The following is a 19161-nucleotide window of genomic DNA, read 5'->3' on the forward strand; positions in this document are numbered from 1 at the left end:
ACAGAAAGGAAATGAACGTGTTCTTAAATATTAATTTATTTATGGATGAGGAAAGGAGGTGGGGGAAAATATGTATCACCTTGACATTGACTATGCATTTATGCTTATGCCTCGCAGTGACGTCACATCCTGTTCAGAGAGCCTCGGAATCAAACCTCCTAGGCTCAAGTCATGGCTCAGTCATTTCTTATGTCATTTTAGTAAGAGACCCAGTTTCTCCTTGTCTCAATAAAATGGGTATCTTAATACATCACAGGATTGTTCTGCGAACTATACGATGGGGTGCGGATCCCAGTGTCACACAGTCATTGATTATAACCACGAAATATCTTCCAAAAGGAACAATTCCCAACCCAAACCCACGGATCTCCGTTCCCAGTGACGTCAGAGCTGCGCTTTTCTTACTACTTTGAGCCAACGTGTATGCAGCCCAGGCTAGCCTCCAAGTCAACGACCCTTGTCAGCGCCAGAGCCTTGAGACGTCCGGCGAGGGCCATCACCGCAGGCTAGACTGCATGGGGAGAACATGCCATTCACCTTGGTTAAATACATACATTTTGGCTCCTAGCTTTTTCGAATACCAGGCGGCATTTTTACCGTTTCACAAAAGTGGAAGGTGGATGAACATGTTTGCAGAGTGTGGACGGCGGGCAGTGCAAAGACTGTGCGCACACGGACAGACACACACACAGACAGACACACACACAGACGGACACACGGACGCACGCCTGCAGCCCGCGTGCCGGGGAAGTTCCCACAAGCCTCGCCGCCGCCTTTGCAACCCTTTACGAAAACAAACGTTGACAAGCGCAACCCGCTGGCTTCGCAGAAGCCAAACACGGAAGTCAGCCCCATCCGAAGAACCAATCAGCCGCGCCGCAGGCTCTCGCGAGACTCGCGGGCGGAGCCTCTGACGTCACTGCGCCAGAGACAGCGAGGGGCGGGGCCGGGGCTGCGTGGACCGTGAGGGTTGCTGTGTTTGTGTAAACCGAGGTCTGCGCCACCGGACCCGACATGAGCCACCCGGAGCGGGACGAGGAGACCCCAAGCCGGCGCCCGCCGCTCGGCGAGGAGAAAGCAGTGATCGTGGGCAGCGCGGCGCCTCGGGGTGTCGCGGGCCTGGACCCCCAGATGCTGGGGGCCGCGGCGGCGGCGTTCACGGCATCGGCATCGCAGGGAGCGGAGGAGGCCCCGGAGACTCGGGGAGCGGAGGAGGCTCCGGAGACTCGGGGAGCGGAGGAGGCCCCGGAGACTCGGGGAGCGGAGGAGGCCCCGGAGACTCGGGGAGCGGAGGAGGCCCCGGAGACTCGGGGAGCGGAGGAGGCCCCGGAGACTCGGGGAGCGGAGGAGGCCCCGGAGACTCGGGGAGCGGAGGAGGCCCCGGAGACTCGGGGAGAGGAGGAGGCCCCGGAGACTCGGGAAGCGGAGGAGGCCCCGGAGACTCGGGGAGCGGAGGAGGCCATGGAGGTGGTGCAGGTGCAGAAGGCCGCGGGTGAAGAAGCGGAGATGCTGGAGGCGAGCGGAGGAGCGAGCGGGGCGCAGGAGGAGGCAGGGCTCTGGCATCTGGGCATAGATCTTCGCACCAACCCGCTGGAGGCCATCCAGCTGGAGCTGGACACTGTGAATGCTCAGGCCGACAGGGCCTTCCAACATCTGGAGCAGAAGTTTGGGCGAATGCGGCGACACTACCTGGAACGGAGGAACTACATCATTCAGAACATCCCCGGGTTCTGGATGACTGCCTTCCGGAACCACCCTCAGTTGTCCGCCATGGTTAGGGGTCGAGATGCAGACATGTTAAGGTACGTGACCAATCTGGAGGTGAAAGAACTGAGACACCCTAAGACTGGCTGCAAGTTCAAGTTCTTTTTTCGAAGAAACCCCTACTTCAGAAACAAGCTGATTGTCAAGGAATATGAAGTGAGACCATCTGGTCGAGTGGTGTCTCTTTCCACTCCAATCGTATGGCGGAGGGGGCATGAGCCCCAGTCCTTCATTCGCAGAAACCAAGACCTCATCTGCAGCTTCTTCACCTGGTTCTCGGACCACAGCGTTCCAGAGTCCGACAGAATCGCTGAGATTATCAAAGAGGACCTGTGGCCAAACCCGCTGCAGTACTACCTGTGTCGTGAAGGAATCCGTAGACCCCGACGTCGCCCGATAAGGGAGCCAGTGGAGATTCCCAGGCCTTTTGGCTTCCAGTCAGGTTAATCTTTGCGTTTGAAAATGCGGCTGGAGCAAATGCAACGGGTACGCAGCATTTTGCTTTCTTTCCTCCTGACTTTTCTGCACCTTCTGTCTGGATGGTCTCTCCACCTTGAGATTATGACTGTGGACACGCTTCTGCTTTCTCATGGCCCTCATGCTGTTCTGAATTAGAATCCGCTGGTTCATGGCAATGGCTTGTACCCTTTCTAAGCTTAACAATGAGACTGTGTATTACACTGCCTTTACACAGTTTGAACCCTGTTGTTTTCAGTGTTACAGTTTACTGCCACCTAGATGTCTTGCTTTATCGCTTTATCCGGGGCCCTTCTATTTATCTGTTCAGCGTGTGGCAATGTGGGCACGAAGTTTTCGGACAGTTGCTGGGCCTAAAGGTTGTTGCAGGAGTGGGCCACCTTCTTTTTGGCCTTTTTGGCACCTCTCTAGGCTATCCCACACTCCGTTGTGTTTGCCACTGCTCCTCATCCTCACTCTCCCACCTTTCTCCTGTTATTTAACGTTGTTCAGAAACGTCTGTAAGATCAGGAGTTGTGGTTGATTTATACTTAGCATTTCCTGAGAGGATGCTCTGTAAAAGAGGAAACAACTCTGCCTTGTCTCCTCTCACCACTCCCCAGCCTGATTAGCAAGCCCTAAAAAGCTTCTAGGGAGAAACTAGATGGGAACAGCTGAGCTCTTCCTAATACTGTGTGGGAGAACTAAAGAGGTTTTGATGGGTATTCTAAGCAGGGATAGTGAGCTGAAAAGGCTTAGAATCAAAATAAGTCAGAGGATGAAGACAGGACACAGATTTCACATCTTGGTCCATCTGGTGATGGGAAGAGAAATAACTTCTCAGGTAAAATACTTTCTCTGAGTGTTGAATGTTGCCAATAGTGCAAGTTGGGGTATTTTCCTCTCTATATGAGATCTGATAAAAGTGAAAGTGTAATATTGGGCCCATATTTTACCAATATTTAGTAAAATACTACTTGTTTCTACTTACTGGAAAAATTTAAACACTTTTGCTTGCATTCATTTGGAACCATTTGGAATATTGTAAAACAGTAGTCTTTTTGTTTTGTTTTTTTGAGACAGGGTTTCTCTGTGTAGCTCTGGCTGTCCTGGAACTCACTCTGTAGACCAGGCTAGCCTTGAATTCAGAAATCTGCCTGCTTCTGCCTCCCAAGTGCTGGGATTAAAGGCGTGCACCACCACCGCCCTGCTAACAGTAGTCTTTACAATACTGAGACGTGAGTATTTGTACAGTTTTCCATATTAATCCAAATTCTTAGAAACAGTTTGGATAATTTAGTCTTTATCAAATGTGTCAAATTATTGTTTTCATGTAAAAGTAAATATGTGACTTGATTGTCTTGATATAGTTTTAAAAGTACTTTGTCAGATTAGCACTGTACTATGAGTGAGTATTTTCGTTGCCATTTTTATGCATGATAGTAAATAAAGGCATGGCACCTGTTACATGGCTTTTTTTTTTTTTCCCCTCACCCTGGCCATAAACCTGACATAGTGGGTTTGTATAATTGACAAGATTGTTGACTTATTCAGTTCCTTAAATGAACAGCCAACATCCCAGAGGCACCAAGGGAACACAGTAATGTTTCTCCTGCTTGAAGAGTTCTTACTGCCATTGTTGCTTTAGAAGGTTGACAGGTGCAGCTGCTTACTGAGATTTCAGATCTTCCCACACAACTTGTGCAGTATCATCATATCTTCACTTCTTCAGGTTCACAATTTCTGTCTCCACAGAGGATATTTTCATGTGTTATTCAAATATACTTTTCATAAGCAGACACTTATAAAATACTTACCATATAATACTATTCTTAGACCTTTTCATCTGTGAAAATATTTTCTTAACTTTATTATCTTGCATTTGTCAAATACTTCAAGGCCTATTATGGTAACTTCTCTGCCTTGTATTATTTATGTTCCCCACTATGAGATAACCTTTTTAGGAATCCCTGTGGCTGGAAAATAACATAATTACTCATTGTGGTGAATTACATAAGTTTTTATTAAGGCATTCTGCTAGGTCTTTTTGTTTGTTTGTTTGTTTTTTTGTTTTTTTGTTTTTCCGAGACAGGGTTTCTCTGTGTAGCCCTGGCTGTCCTGGAACTCACTCTGTAGACCAGGGTGGCCTCTGAACTCAGAAATCCACCTGCCTCTGCCTCCCAAGCACTGGGATTAAAGGCGTGCACCACCACCGCCCTGCTCTGCTAGGTCTTGAGAAGGAAAATGGATACATTCCATTCCTTTCAGTGATAAAACATTATCAGACCTGATATGCAAACAATACCATAATACAGTAAGTAAAGAAAGATATTATTTCACATTTTCACTTTTACTTTCTTCAGAGTTTAGAAACTTTGTGAAAATAGAGCTAAGGGTATTTTAGTTCTTTAGTGCAGCTACTGTGTTTTGCACATAGTTGTCAGCAAATTATAGAATGACAAAACGAACCACTCAGATGACAGAAGAAAGTGCCCGGAAAGACTTGAAGTAATGGGAGAATTATTTTGGTATCTTACCTTAAAAACCATGGTGACATTTCTAAAAGCATTAGTAAAATTGACATCAAAAGAATTTGCAAAGCTATTTGATAAATAGTAAAATTTTCTTTGAGTTCACTGTTGCTCTCCTCAGACACACCAGAAGAGGGCATCAGATCCCATTACAGATGGTTGTGAGCCACCATGTGCTCGCTGGGAATTGAACTCAGGACCTCTGGAAGAACAGTCTGGTGCTCTTAACCGCTGAGCTATCTTCCAGAGAACCTTCCCAGCAATTCCCAGCAATCACATGGTGGCTCACAACCATCTGTAATGGAATCACATGGTGGCTCACAGTCATCTGTAATGGAATCACATGGTGGCTCACAACCATCTGTAATGGGATGAATGCTCTCTCCTGGTGTGTCTGAAGACAGCAACAATGCACTCAGACATAAAAATAAATCTTTTCTTGTTTGTTTGTTTTTTGAGACAGGGTTTCTCTGTGTAGCCTAGGCTGTCCTGGAACTCACTCTGTAGACCAGGCTGGCCTCGAACTCAGAAATCCACCTGCCTCTGCCTCCCAAGTGCTGGGATTAAAGGTGTGTGCCACCACTGCCTGACTTTTTTTTTTTTGTAAAGATTTATTTATTTATAAGTACACTGTAGCTGTCTTCAGGCACCCCAGAAGAGGGCATCAGATCTCAGATCATCAGATCACAGAGCAGTCAGTGCTTTTAACTGCTGAGCCATCTCTCTAGCCCCACACTTGGAAGAGCTACACACACACTGAGATGCCAAATCTTTAAAACTTTAAAAAAAAAAATCTTTAAAAAAACCCCTCAAAACCAGAGTTAAACAGTATCACTGCATGTGTTTCTGTGTAAGTCAAGGGTTACCTGGCTGAAATGAAGATCAGTAAAGAATAGTGGGTTAAAGAGGGTGAGATATTTTTACTAACTTGAATACCTAAGATACAATGAGTTACTTTTAAAATGTAGTATGCAACTCTATTTCTGGATATATGTAGAGTAGATTGAGTACTAAGTAACTCTCTATGGTTTATATTCTCTAGATTCTAACAAATTCTAAAGATTAGTGTAGATTCATATATTTTCTAGAATAAAATAGTTCTGTATTATCTAATTTAGAGATATGCAGTATATTCAGAAATTACTTATTTCAGACATTGTAATAGAGCTGGGCAGTGGTGGCGCACGCCTTTAATTCCAGCACTTGGGAGGCAGAGGCTGGTGGATTTCTGAGTTCGAGGCCAGCCTGGTCTACAGAGTTGAGTTGCAGGATAGCCAGGGCTATACAGAGAAACCCTGTCTCGAAAAAACAAAAACAAAAACAGACATTGTAATAACTGAAAATTAACCCTGAAAATAGGATATTATGCTCTAGGCATATGCTGTATAATACAGTGGCATTGTATTTGTTAACACGGGCTTTGTATTTTAACAGTTGTTTAGCGACCACAAATCTGGGCTTGGCATTGTATCAGGCCACTTTCATGAGTGCTTACTACACAAAGGAACGTAGTTTGCTTTTGAAAAGCAGTGTAGGGGCTGGAGAGATGGCTCAGCGGGTAAGAGCACTGACTGCTCTTCTGAAGGTACTGAGTTCAAATCCCAGCAACCACATGGTGGCTCACAACCATCTGTAATGAGGTCTAACGCCCTTTTCTGGTGTGTCTGAAGACAGCTACAGTGTACTCACATACGTAAAATAAATAAATACATCTTAAAAAAAAAAGTAGTGTAGTCTTACAATTTTAGGATTAAATGAGATGATGTACAGGCTGTCTCTGATATTGAGGAACTTACTCAGTGAAGAGACAATCATTTGTTTGGTGTTTTCCTCCTTAAAACTCAATATTGCTCATCCCTAAAAAGTATACAGGAACAAACTTAGGGGGAACCAAACTGTCAAAGAGGAAGCATCAAAGATGGTGGCAACTTCTCACTTTTTTTTACTATTGAGTCCTAGACTATAAAAGCACAGTTGTTTGAGCATGTTTTTTGTTTGCTTGTCTGTTTTGTTTTATTCAGAGCTGAGGACCTAACGTAGAATCTTGTGCTTTCTAGGCAAGCACTCTACCGCTGAGGTAAGTCTCCAAGCCCCTATATGAGCATTTTATGAATAAAAGAATAACTTGGGAGCAGTACTTTCTTCACGGCTTAGTGCTACTTTGATCCACTGCATTGCCTTCAGCCATCCCTCTTGACTTCAGAGATTCTGAAGACCCACCCACATGTCATAGTCAGCTACAGTTGTGAACTTGACACAAACCTGGAGTAAGTTGGGTAGAAGGAACTTCACTTGAAAAACTGTTCAGATCAGATTGGCTTGTGGCCATGTCTATGGGTCATTTTCTAAATTGATAATTGGTATGGCCCACTGTGGGCAATGCCACTCTAGACAGGTGAGGCCTGGCCACATAAGAAAGAAAGCTGAGCAAGCCAATAAGCTGTACTCTTCCATGGTTTCTGCTTCAGTTCCTGCCTCCCTTGATGATGGACCTAGAAGCTGAAATAAGCCTTTTCCTTACTGTCTTAGTTAGGATTTCATTGCTGTGAAGAGACACCGTGACTAATGCAACTCTAAAAGAAAACAGTTAGAGCTGGCTTACAATCTCAGAGGTTTAGTCCATTATCATGGCAGAAAGCATGGCATCCATAGACAGGCAGATAGAGTGCTGGAGGAGCCAAGAGGTCTACAGCTTGATCCAAAGGCAGCCAGGAGGGGACTCTTGGCAGCTTGGAGACTGGGCAGAGCTTGATCATAGGAGGCCTCAAAGCCTAGCACATAGTGACATACTTCCTCCAAGAAGGCCACACCTACTCCAGTGGCCACACCTCCTAATAGAGCCACTTCTTATGGCTAAGCATTGAAACACATGAACCTATGGGGGGCAAACCTGTTCAAACTACCACGTTTACCACATTGCTTGTGGCTATACCATGTGTTTATCACAGCAACAGGAAGAGAAACTAGAATGCCACGCTGAAACGTGTATGTTTACATTTCTAGCTTCATTTTTATTTAATGAAATTTCTTTGTAAATGCATGGGAGAATTCAGGCCAATTAAAAATGAAATGGATCATTTAGACAAGTTACTAATTTTTATGAATATCTAGATGACTTAGCAATCGCATGATGGATCAGTTAGTTACTTGTTTCACATTGGGCTTAAATAGCTTTAAAAAGAATTCTCACACAGACTATTAACCAAAGTGATCTACTTCTTCTTCTTCTTCTCCTTTTTTTTTTCAAAACAGGGTTTCTCTGTGCAGTCCTGGCTGTCCTGGAGCTCACTCTGTAGACCAGGCTGGCCTCGAACTCAGAAATTCTCCTGCCCCTGCCTCCCAAAAAGTGATCTGCTTCTTTGAGGGTCAGTTTCCTTATAATGTAGAGAGCTCCATTATCAGCTGACGTCCCAAGATGCTTTGGATGGTACACCATGAGGTTGCAGAGAGGGCAACAATAGCACACATCCATGAGCTGCTCCTATGTCTGACACTGCTAAAAGATTCTAAATATTAACAAGTTATAATGGAGACATTCGGCTGAGCGTATCAGCACCGTACTTATTACGGTATGTAACAAATTTTCCCACCCCTTCTCATGTAATCTATACATGCTTTGAAATTTGATATCTGGAATTTCACCCAAATTAATTAGACCCTAAGATGCAGCCGGGTTTACTGCTTTGAATTCAAGTAGGTGAACATGTTTCCTTCCATTTTGTCAAACTGACTCAGAGGTTTGGCCTTCCAGAACTCTTCAGAGAACATTACTCACCAGCAAGAGAGAATAACATGAGTATATCTCCCCTCAGGCAAGGGGAGCTGGGCAGTGGTGGCGCACGCCTTTAATCCCAGCACTTGGAAGGCAGAGGCAGGCACATCTCTGAGAGTTTGAAGTCAGGCTGGTCTACAGAGGGAGTTCTATGTCAGCCAGGTCTACACAAGCCCTGTCTCAAAAAACAAAATCAGGAACAGAAAAGGTGAGATGGGGTGGAGTTCTTGCAGAAGATCTGGGTTTGATTGCTAGCACCTACACAGCAGTTCACAACCTTTTCTAACTCGAATTTCAGGTCATCTGATGCTATTTTTTTGTTTACATGTGTGCAGGTGAAATACTCATAAGATAAAAACAAATCAATATTAAATAAAAAGATAAAAGAACCAGGAAATCATACCTGTTTAAGTCTTTAAAGTTTCATTGGTTAGTACCAGGCCAAAACTGATCTTACTGAAGAGTCCAACTTACAAATGAAGAGATGCAGGCACCTGCTCACTGTCATGAGGCCTGCTCAGGGTGCATCTCTTCCAAATAGTATTGATAGACTCAAATGTACTTTCCAGAGGGTATCGCTAGAACGAGAATCTTCCATGTTCACAAGACCGTCTCTCTGGCAGCTTCAGCTCTAATCTGTCGCTCCCCATCACCCTAAGCAGTGAGTTTTTAAAGGTAGCTCTCTAGTCTAGCAGCAAGAACACTATGGATCTTATCGGAAATGCTCAACTGGAGGCTGAGAGAGAAATTCTGGAAGCAGGGTTAACCGACCGTGTTTACTCACGTTCTAGGGTTGGAGATGTCCAAATTTGGCTTCTCTGGGTCATATTAAAAAGAATCACTATTTTAAATTGAGTGTTAGATTGAATCTTTATGTGTTTCATTTGGCAATTATCAAGTAACATATTTATGTTGATTGAAAGTAGAGTTGTATTTTCCAAAATATGTCTTTCTCGGAAATCCTGAAATCTGTTTTCAAAGTATCAAACTGAAAAGCAAGGTTACATCCTTTTTTTCCTGTGTATAGAACTGCTCAGTCTGTGTGTTGAAATTAATATAAAGTCGTTTGTCTTAATTTGAGCTTGCCATAATCTCAGTTTCATTTGTATTTCTATTTGGATTGGAAACATTTTATTGATGAGTTACTTTTCATCTTGAATATATGTTTAACCCACTTAAACGACAGGCTAAATATAAAAATACTAAATCTATAAGCCAGTTTTTATTGTTAAGTTCTGGCACAAATTTAGTTTTTAATTCCATAAACGACTTGATAACATGTCCAAAACCATAAAATATTTTCAACATTTGGTCTCAACTTAGTCATCTTACTTTTAAAAAGTGAATGATCTCTCCATAATCAACATTAATTTCTAAATTGTCAACATTAACACTTTAAAGAAATTTCTAAATCGTCTGTGATTAATTCCTTGGTTATTGCAAAATTCACAGATTGATGACAATTTTCATGATATTACTAATTTTTTTTAAAAGATTTATTTATTTATTATATGTAAGTACACTGTAGCTGTTTTCAGATGCACCAGAAGAGGGCGTCAGACCTCATTATGGATGGTTGTGAGCCACCATGTGGTTGCTGGGATTTGAACTCAGGACCTCTGGAAGAGCAGTCAGTGCTCTTAACCAGTGAGCCATCTCTCCAGCCCGATATTACTAATTTTAAATGATTTTGTGCATACATTTTTGTTGTTGTTTTTGGCAGTGATACTTCCTTAAACATTTGGGGCAGTGGTTACATTGTCTTCTGTTAGATTACACAAACTCTTTTTATCATCTGTCTTCAAAGCACCCTCAGTAACTATATGAGATATGTTGACAGTCAACAAAGAAATCCTATCCTAGCTGGGGTGTTTTATTTCTTTGTTTTTGAGAAGGGATTTCTTCACGTAGCCTTGACTGTCCTGGAATTCACTGTGGACCAGGATGGCCTCGAACTCACAGCGATCCACCTGCCTCTGCCTCCCAAGTGCTGGGATTAAAGGTGTGCGCCACCACTGCCTCAGAGTTTTTCATTTCAAGCTTGAACCCTATTATGGCAGCTTCTAATTTTGTCATAAAATATAGCTAAATATAAAATTTTGAGTTTACTAAGTTGACTGTGACTACTTTTAGTGAATCCTCCAGTTTCATCAGCAGTAAGGGAAGTGTAGTGAGTAATTTCAAGTTGTCACAACAATAAAAACAAGAAAATCAAAATAACAGTATGTTTGCATAACCAACCCATACAGGTATGAGGTCATTCAGTCTCATTTTTTCTCCTTGGTTTCTTTTAACATTACATAAAGTGTAGTTGTTACACTTTATGTAATGTTAAAAGATTGTTTTGCTTTGTTCTTAATGAAAAATATTACAGGAAACCATCATAACTAAATATGCCTATGAAAAAATTTTCATTTTTCATACTGATAGACTGAGTAGAATAACAACTATATAATTCAGCCTTCATAGGTAGAGTACTGAATTTATGCTGAAAAGTCCTGCCACAGTTATTTCAGTGGACTTAAAGTGATCTAAAATTGCTATAAATATTTTCTTCAGAATAGAGAAAACTATACATAAAATGCTGACAGTTAGATTTTTAATATTATCTTAAACTGCTTCCTCTCCCCTAGGGACCAGGAATGGAAATACCTTATGTATAAATTTTAAACAAACAAGATGGGCCCTTGTGGTCCGTCTTTAATTCCCAGCATGCAGGAGGCAGAGTTAAAGGCCAGCCTGGTCTACAGAGTGAGTTCCAGGATAGCCAGGGCTCCATAGAGAAACCCTGTCTGGAAAAACAAAACAAAACAAAACACAAAACACATAAAAAAAACCCAACCAACCAAACAAAAAACAACAAAACAAAACCAACAAACAGAAAACCAAAATCAGTGTGTGTATGTACTACTACTTAGTTGTGAGACTAATTGTGGTTATTACAGTAAGTGTGTGGGCATTTATTGGAGCCCAAGGGATGCTTGTCATTGGGACAGTTCATTCTATAATGTAGTCGTCCAGCGGGAAGCCTTTACATTGATGAAACATTTGTAGACGCAGCACTTGGCACGGTTTCACAGTGAAGACAGAATGTGCCTCACTCAGAAGGTCATTTTCTGTTTCGTCTGTTCCAACACCATCGATGGTGAAGTACATTCTACCAGCTCATACGATGAAAGCTGTTGAGCCTACGAGCAAAACGTTTTCATTCTGACTCTTAGGATTTTAATTTTATATTTGACTGACTTTGAGGCTTTAAAGGTATTTTTTATTGACTGGACATGCATCTTCGGATGCAGGTCAAGAAGACCAAGATTGTATTCAGTTACACAGCAAGTTTAAGACCATTCTAAATAAAATGACACAGTGCCTGTTGCAAAGGAAACATGTATGTGACTTATTATGTATTTCCCATGGACATGTATGAAAGCCATAAGTAAAATAAAAGTAGTTTCATTATTCCGATTAATTCCCAGTTAGAATAACCTTAATCATAGTTTGAATGATAATTCTTAGTGTTTGTTTCCTCAAACAGTATTGCTCTCTCTTTGTACCTTGAATAATTTTTGAATATTTCTTCCTTCCTTCCTTCCTTCCTTCCTTCCTTCCTTCCTTCCTCCCTTCCTTTCTTCCTTCCTTCCATCCTTCTTTCTTTTTCTTCTCTTTCTTTCTTTCTTTTTTTTATATTTGAGATAGGGCCCTAATGTGTTGCTCTGGTTGGGCTTAGAGATCACCATGTAGACTGGGCTGGTTTCAAACGTATAGCAGTCCTTCTGCCTCTGCCTCTCAAGTTCAGGCATGTATGACTATCAGATAATAAAGTTTTGCTGTTTTTTTTTTTTTTTTAAGAGTCTAGACCCTGCGGTGGTAGTGCACACCTCTAATCCCAGCACTTGGGAGGCAGAGGCGGCGGATTTCTGAGTTTGAGGCCAGTCTGGTCTCCAGAGCGAGTTCCAGGACAGCCAGGATTACACAGAGAAACCCTGTCTCGAAAAACCAAAAAAAAAAAAAAAAAAAAAATCTAAATGTTTGGCATTCTTAAGGATGTCCCAATGTTTAATGAAAGTCTTGTGCTCCACTCCTGCAAGGTTGATTCCGGTGCTGTCTTGCTCTAGCCAGGAGATGTCAGCAGAAAGCATCCAGGTGACACACAACACCCACTCTCCTTCCTCACATGGTTTTGAAGAGTTTGGTGATTGAAATGTCAAGAGGCTGCGTCTGTCCAATTATGATCCAGAGACTAATAACGAAATTCACAGTATGCCCAGACAGTGACAACTACATTCTGAGTGCTAGACTTATGGCAACAGACAATGACAATGACATTGTGAATGCTAGACTTATGACAACAGTTGTAAGGTAACACTGTGTCATAAACTGTCATTTTAGAGATGCTGAAATAAAGCTAAGTGTGTCTTAGAATTGAGGGATATGGACTATGTAAACTGTTGAAACCTAATATATCCACTTAATTTTATTGTAACATTGCTCTTCATTTTAGTAAATCCCACTAATGTCTCTAGTATCATACATGTGATTCAGGTGGTAACATACATTGCTGATTCCATATATGTAACCATCTAACTATAGATGCATGCCACAGCATCTATATATTGAAAGAGATTTAAAATTATTCTTTCATTTATCTTTAAACTACAATGATCTTACATTGATGAAAAATTACACTAAAAAAAAAAAAAAGACATGGTGTGGAGGTGTACACCTTTGATCCAACACTTTGGAGACAGGCAGATCTGATCTTGAGGTCAGCTTGGTCTGCATAGTGAGTTCCAGGATAGCCAGAGCTACAAAGAGAGCTGCAGCCTCTCTTCCCCTCTCCCCATCTCCTTCCTGTCTTCCCTCTCCCTACCCCCTCTCTATTCATTATAATATACTGAATTTCAAGAAAGAAAAAGTCATAATATAAATTGTTATATAACATAATAAATATAATGTAGGCAGAGGTGTTACAGCAGTAGAAAACAAATCTTTAAAACACTGATACATACAAGAGAAAGAGGTGCACATGTGATTTTCTCCTTTTTATGAAGTGATGTAACTGCACACTTTTTTCTTCCGCCTGCATTGCCTGGCATCTCGGTTCAGTGTTTGATTATTCTCTGCATCTTGCTTTAGGCTAAAGTCAAGAGTGTTTGTAAAGAGTCTCTAGGTAAAGAAGCAGCGTAGTGTTGAAGAACTCCAAAGTCAGAGTTGATCATAGCACAGCATTTATGTGTTTACACAGAAAGCTTAGCAATTGATTTCACCTCAGTAAGGCAAAAAGAATATTTGTCAAGATAAAAGGGAAAGGGGGACAGAAAAATAATTACTGTTTACCTGTACATTAACTTTATTTAGATAACTGATCAATTGATTTTCCTTTTTCTTTCTTTCTTTTTCTTTTTCTTTTTTTTTTTTTTTTTTTTTTTTTTTTTTTTGAGACAGGGTTTCTCCCTGTAGCTCTGGCTGTCCTGGAACTCACTCTGTAGACCAGGCTGGCCTCGAACTCAGAAATCCGCCTGCCTCTGCCTCCCAAGGGCTGGGATTAAAGGCGTGTGCACCACCGCCTGACAATTTTCCTTTTTTTCTTTCCTTTTTTGGGAGATAGGGCTAGGAAGAGGCCAGTCTGCACATACTGTCTTTGAGTAAGGACACTCAACTTTGGAGTAGAAAGAAAAAAATCAAGCTGTGTGATAGTCCATGTGTTGTTCACACCGCCTCAGAGTCTTAGGTGAACCAGGTGCCCTCATTTCCCTCACTAGCGTTCTTAGGGTAATGTTTTTCTTTAAATCCTAAGATACTCTGGGAGGAGTCAATTTTCCAGGGCAAAGAGCTGCAAAGCTTTGTTCTAATAGGAGTCCAAACATTAAATACGCAATCTTTAAGTCTCTTTGCTCTTTCCTACCCTGAAGGATTAACATCCGAGTTCTCAGACTTTAGCAAACTGAGAGACAGTGATGATTAAATAAATAAATAACTTATAAATTTAATAAATGACTGAGTAAATAAATACATTTTCTAAATTGACTTGAATGAATGACCTTTTTTAAGTAGATAAATTAAAGACACAATTGCTTAAGTGTCTGAAACCCCTGATTGATTCTACTTTCATAAAGGCAAATTTGGGCAAATGTTAGTTGGCTCCGTATCCACAGGCACGAAGCAGACCCTGAAGTCATAAACCAAGGCAAAGGAGGACTAAAGTGTATCGTTTTAGAAATTAAAATCCTCTGAGGTTAGATTTCCTTCAGTAATTCTCAAGGGCTAACTGTGTATGTGGCATGCGTTGTGGCCACCTGTAAATAAGGAACAGTTTACAATTTATCTAAAAGTGAAGAAATATCCAACTGCTTTGTAGATGTCGGCCGATGTATACAAACATCAAAATCTCTGCAGAAATCGAAATTAACCTTTGCAATGTCTTGTTTGCTTGAAAATAAAAACAGCGACGACACCCCTCCTCTCCCCCCCCACCAAAAAAAAAAATGGATTCTGCGCAATTCCTCAGTAGGCGCCATGAATCGAATGTGGATGGTGAATTCCCTTCTCTATTCCTGGGAAGCTTGATGAAATCTGACTTTATTAGACAATAGGTTTTATTTTAAAATTTATTTTGAGACATGGTTTACATACTGTCGAAATTAATTTAGAGACTTATGAATAGACGTAAAATATAACTCGACATCCATTTATGTACTCAGTTTCCCAGATGATATTAAATATACAGCATCATTTAAAAAGACAAAAAGAACACACTTGATTGACAGACAAAATTACCTGGATTGCGAGTTCTCGCGCTGCGGTTAGTTGCAGCTGGTATCCTGACGTCACAGGTTGCCATGGTAGCACCAGCCCCAAAGGAAAAGGGTGGAGCTAAGCACTCACTGCGGTGTTGCGCTGCGTCTGCAGAGGACAAGGCAAGCTCCTCTGCAGGGCTGTCAGCTGCCAAGATGAACGGCGTAGAAGGGGACGACGAGCTACCTCTCGCCAACACCACGACCCTCGCCCATGCCTCCGAAGATCTGGATCCGAAGCAGGACCAGGGGCTCCACGAGGAAACCGACACGGTGCGGGAGCTGGAGGCTGCAGGTGAGGCCGGTGCGGAGGGAGGCGCGGCCCTGGACTCCGAGCACTGTGACCCTGAGCTCGGCCTCGGAGTGGCTGAGAACAGCTGTGCTGCGGCAGCGGGAGAGGGGCTGGAGGATGCTCTGTCCCTATCCAAGGGCGGGGACGCCCCCTCAGCCCCTGTGGCAGCCGACGACAGCAGTAAAAATGGCTGTCAGCTTGAAGGGCCGCGCAGCTCTGCTAAGCTGAAAGCTCTGGAAGCCTGTGGCGCGGTAGGCCTGGGGTCTCAGATGATGCCGGGACCGAAGAAGACCAAGGAAATGACGACTACCAAGTGCGCCATCTCTGCGGCCACCGGTAAGGAGGGAGAAGCCGGAGCGGCAATGCAGGAAAAGAAGGGGGTACAGAAGGAAAAAAAGGTAGCTGGAGGTGGGAAAGAGGAGACTCGTCCCAGAGCTCCGAAGATCAATAATTGCATGGACTCGCTGGAGGCCATCGATCAGGAGCTGTCAAATGTGAATGCGCAGGCTGACAGGGCCTTCCTCCAGCTGGAACGCAAATTTGGCCGGATGAGAAGGCTCCACATGCAGCGAAGAAGTTTCATCATCCAAAACATCCCAGGTTTCTGGGTCACCGCTTTTCGGAACCACCCTCAGCTGTCACCAATGATCAGTGGCCAAGATGAAGACATGATGAGGTACATGATCAACTTAGAGGTGGAGGAGCTTAAGCACCCAAGAACAGGGTGCAAATTTAAGTTCATCTTCCAGAGCAACCCCTACTTTCGAAATGAGGGGCTGGTCAAAGAATATGAGCGCAGATCCTCAGGTCGAGTGGTGTCCCTCTCAACGCCAATCCGCTGGCACCGGGGGCAGGAACCCCAGGCCCACATCCACAGGAATAGGGAGGGCAACACGATTCCCAGTTTCTTCAACTGGTTCTCAGACCACAGCCTCCTAGAATTCGACAGAATAGCTGAAATTATCAAAGGGGAGCTGTGGTCCAATCCCCTACAATACTATCTGATGGGCGATGGGCCACGCAGAGGAGTTCGCGTCCCACCAAGGCAGCCAGTGGAGAGCCCCAGGGCCTTCAGGTTCCAGTCTGGATAAGCTCTGCCCTCGTGAGAAGCTCTTGCAGCAGTCCTCCCCACCTCCTGAGCTTGGCCAGCAGCATGCAGCCTCTGTCTGCTTTCTCTTCCCGTTGGATTGTGCCCTTTGGTTCTTCTAAGTCTCCAGTAGTTTCAAGATTGTGGCTTTCAAGTCTTTGCTCTTCTTTCTCTGGGCCATCACAGTGTTCTGCATAGTGTTAATGGTGTTCCAAGTGCATGGCCTTCACACTGCTGCTATGGCAAGCTCGCGTGCTGTAGTTTGTACTGCCTTCCTTTGCATGGCTTGGTTCCTGTCTGTGACATGATCTTTCAGGGTTTTGTTTTTTTTAAAGTGGTTCCCTGCCACAAGAAAGCTTGACACGTCCTTACCAAGAACTAGCCAGGCTTCATACTTTCTGCTGTGCTCCTGATATCTCTGTACTGTGAAGAACTGTGTGTTTCACCACTGCAAGACGGAACTGTATCCCAAGCCAGCCATTAGCCCAACAGGACATTGCAGGCATTTGCTGACTGATTCTAGCTGTCTTCCTGGACCTCTCTGCCTTTTACCCTGCTTGTTATTTTACAACAAGCAGGTGGCTGGTGGGTGACTACTAGGTAGGAGTGAAGTGACAGGTGAGGAGTGTTTTCTGTCACCAGCTACTGGTGATCAGTTACTGGTGAGTACAGAAGCAGTTGCCCACAAGTTATGTCTTGGTTGAGCTTTGCACAGGCCCAAGTGGTTCCTTAGGCACTCGCTAAGGACCTAAGTTCCTAAGCAGCAATAGGACCCCCTACTGTACCAGTTCCCATGGCTCGGTTAGCTGCTGGGCAGGTTCTGTAGTCACATGTGGCAGTGCTCAAAGCAAAGCTGAAGTGGCTCCCTTCCAGGACTTAGTTCTTCTGAGCCCTAACCAACAAGTTATTCCTTACCCAGGCACCTTTAGGAGGTAACTCCTCCTCTTCGTGTGTTCACACCACTCTGGTTAAGTCAAAGTTGCCTAGGTTGGGGTGGTTAGAAATTGTGGCCCATAGGGCTTGCTATACCTTTCTGTCTTTGGCTCTTGTCTTTTCTTCCCCGTTTCTTTCTCTTTGAAGCAGTTACAGCCCAGAGACAGAAAAACAAAACAGATGGCAGGCTTTTTATTTGCTCTCCCCTTGGTTGTGTGCAGGCTGGGAAAGGTATTGTAAAACAGACTCCAAACCTCTCACCGCCCTGACTACTCCACCCTTCTCATAGCAACGGCTAAAAATTTCCAGGGAGACCACCTCCACTCTTCCCTCCATTTTACCAGATGCTGTGTGTTTCTTAAGCTCTAGTTTGAGAATCTGGGAGAAGAGGAAGAAGAGTCTCAATGTCAGGCCCTGTGCCTGCCCTGAGCAGTCTGTGAATGAGTGCACCTATCCCAGGGTTCTAAAGGGCAGCAGCTCTTTTGTGGGCCTCCGCCTGTAGACATGACCAGAGAACAACAATGTGCGACATCTTTGTTTGCCTGACCTTGGCCCTTACCTGTCAGCTTTTGAATTTCCTTCCTTGTTTCCTTCCTAACAAAGGAAGCAGGCTGTAGGTGCATTGTGGGAGGGAGACTCCAAGTCTCTTCTCAGGGCTGTGGGGATGTAAGGAGTCTGGATTTGCTGTAGCCCTTTCCGACCTCGCTGGAGGCTTCCCCAGAGCCCAGGAGTTATGAATAGCCTCAGTGGAGGCTGGGGATTTTAAGAGGAGGACTAGAGGGAAGAGCCTGTTGCAGAGTGAGTTTTTCTAGTTCCGCTGTGATGACTGACATATGGAAGGAGCAGGGTTGGGGGCAGGGGTCCCTGAGGCACGTTCCAGTGCGTGGAGGGGGGGATGCCAATCCAGTGGGCTGGGATTTACAAAGAGATGCTTGAAGGATTTTCCTATAGTTTGTCCTAATTTTCAACTCTACCCTTGTCTGTGGGAGATGAGTGGTGTGCACTCCTCACTCCACTGTGCTTGACCCTCTTACTCTGGCAGGACTGACTGTCACAAGCCTGCCTTTTACTTATCATTGAGAAAACGTGCAAACATTGGAATTCCTGTCATTTGCAGTACGAAGACGCCTGTGAATATTCATCACTAGAGTAACTTGTTCTGGTGTCTCTTCACATAGAGCTGTGTTCTTAGTACAATCCGCACAATGTGATCTCTGAAGTCTGAAGATTTTTTGAAAATGTTGCTATGTCTTGTAAAAGTGGTTTCAAAAAGTAACTCGTCTTACTGATATTTCTTGCTGTAGTAAGTAATACTTGGCATTATGTTCTTAACCAGTGTGAGGACTAGAACTGCTATCAGCTAAACGAGGATCTTAGTCCTTTGTCTTCTCCTGTGTGCTCGAAGGAAAGATATGTTACTGTTATACTTCTCGTCTGCACCAAAAATAAATAAACAAATAAAGGTGAACCAAAAGCTCTCTGCTGTCTGGGCGAGTACACAGCTGGGCAATGATGGAGCTGTCTGGGCGGGT

General features: G+C 43.7%; 2 protein-coding genes across 2 annotated transcripts; both read left to right on the forward strand.

The window, feature by feature from the left end:
* The first annotated feature begins 913 nt into the window (after window positions 1–913).
* Tspyl1 (TSPY like 1) lies at window positions 914–3685 on the forward strand. The gene has a single exon (XM_031348192.1). It carries the CDS (start codon window positions 1015–1017, stop codon window positions 2209–2211), a length of 1197 nt encoding a protein of 398 aa, XP_031204052.1. The 5' UTR covers window positions 914–1014; the 3' UTR covers window positions 2212–3685.
* An 11681-nt stretch (window positions 3686–15366) lies between these two features.
* On the forward strand, window positions 15367–19105 carry Tspyl4 (TSPY like 4). Its single transcript, XM_031348067.1, has one exon. It carries the CDS (start codon window positions 15474–15476, stop codon window positions 16698–16700), a length of 1227 nt encoding a protein of 408 aa, XP_031203927.1. The 5' UTR covers window positions 15367–15473; the 3' UTR covers window positions 16701–19105.
* The last annotated feature ends 56 nt before the right edge of the window (window positions 19106–19161 follow it).

The sequence above is a fragment of the Mastomys coucha genome, unplaced genomic scaffold (assembly GCF_008632895.1).
Source record: "Mastomys coucha isolate ucsf_1 unplaced genomic scaffold, UCSF_Mcou_1 pScaffold3, whole genome shotgun sequence".
Taxonomy (NCBI): Eukaryota; Metazoa; Chordata; class Mammalia; order Rodentia; family Muridae; genus Mastomys; species Mastomys coucha.

What these genes read in the sequence shown, in the direction of transcription:
- Tspyl1 (XM_031348192.1), top strand. Translation starts at nt 1,015, where the DNA reads ATGAGCCACCCGGAGCGGGACGAGGAGACCCCAAGCCGGCGCCCGCCG.
- Tspyl4 (XM_031348067.1), top strand. Translation starts at nt 15,474, where the DNA reads ATGAACGGCGTAGAAGGGGACGACGAGCTACCTCTCGCCAACACCACG.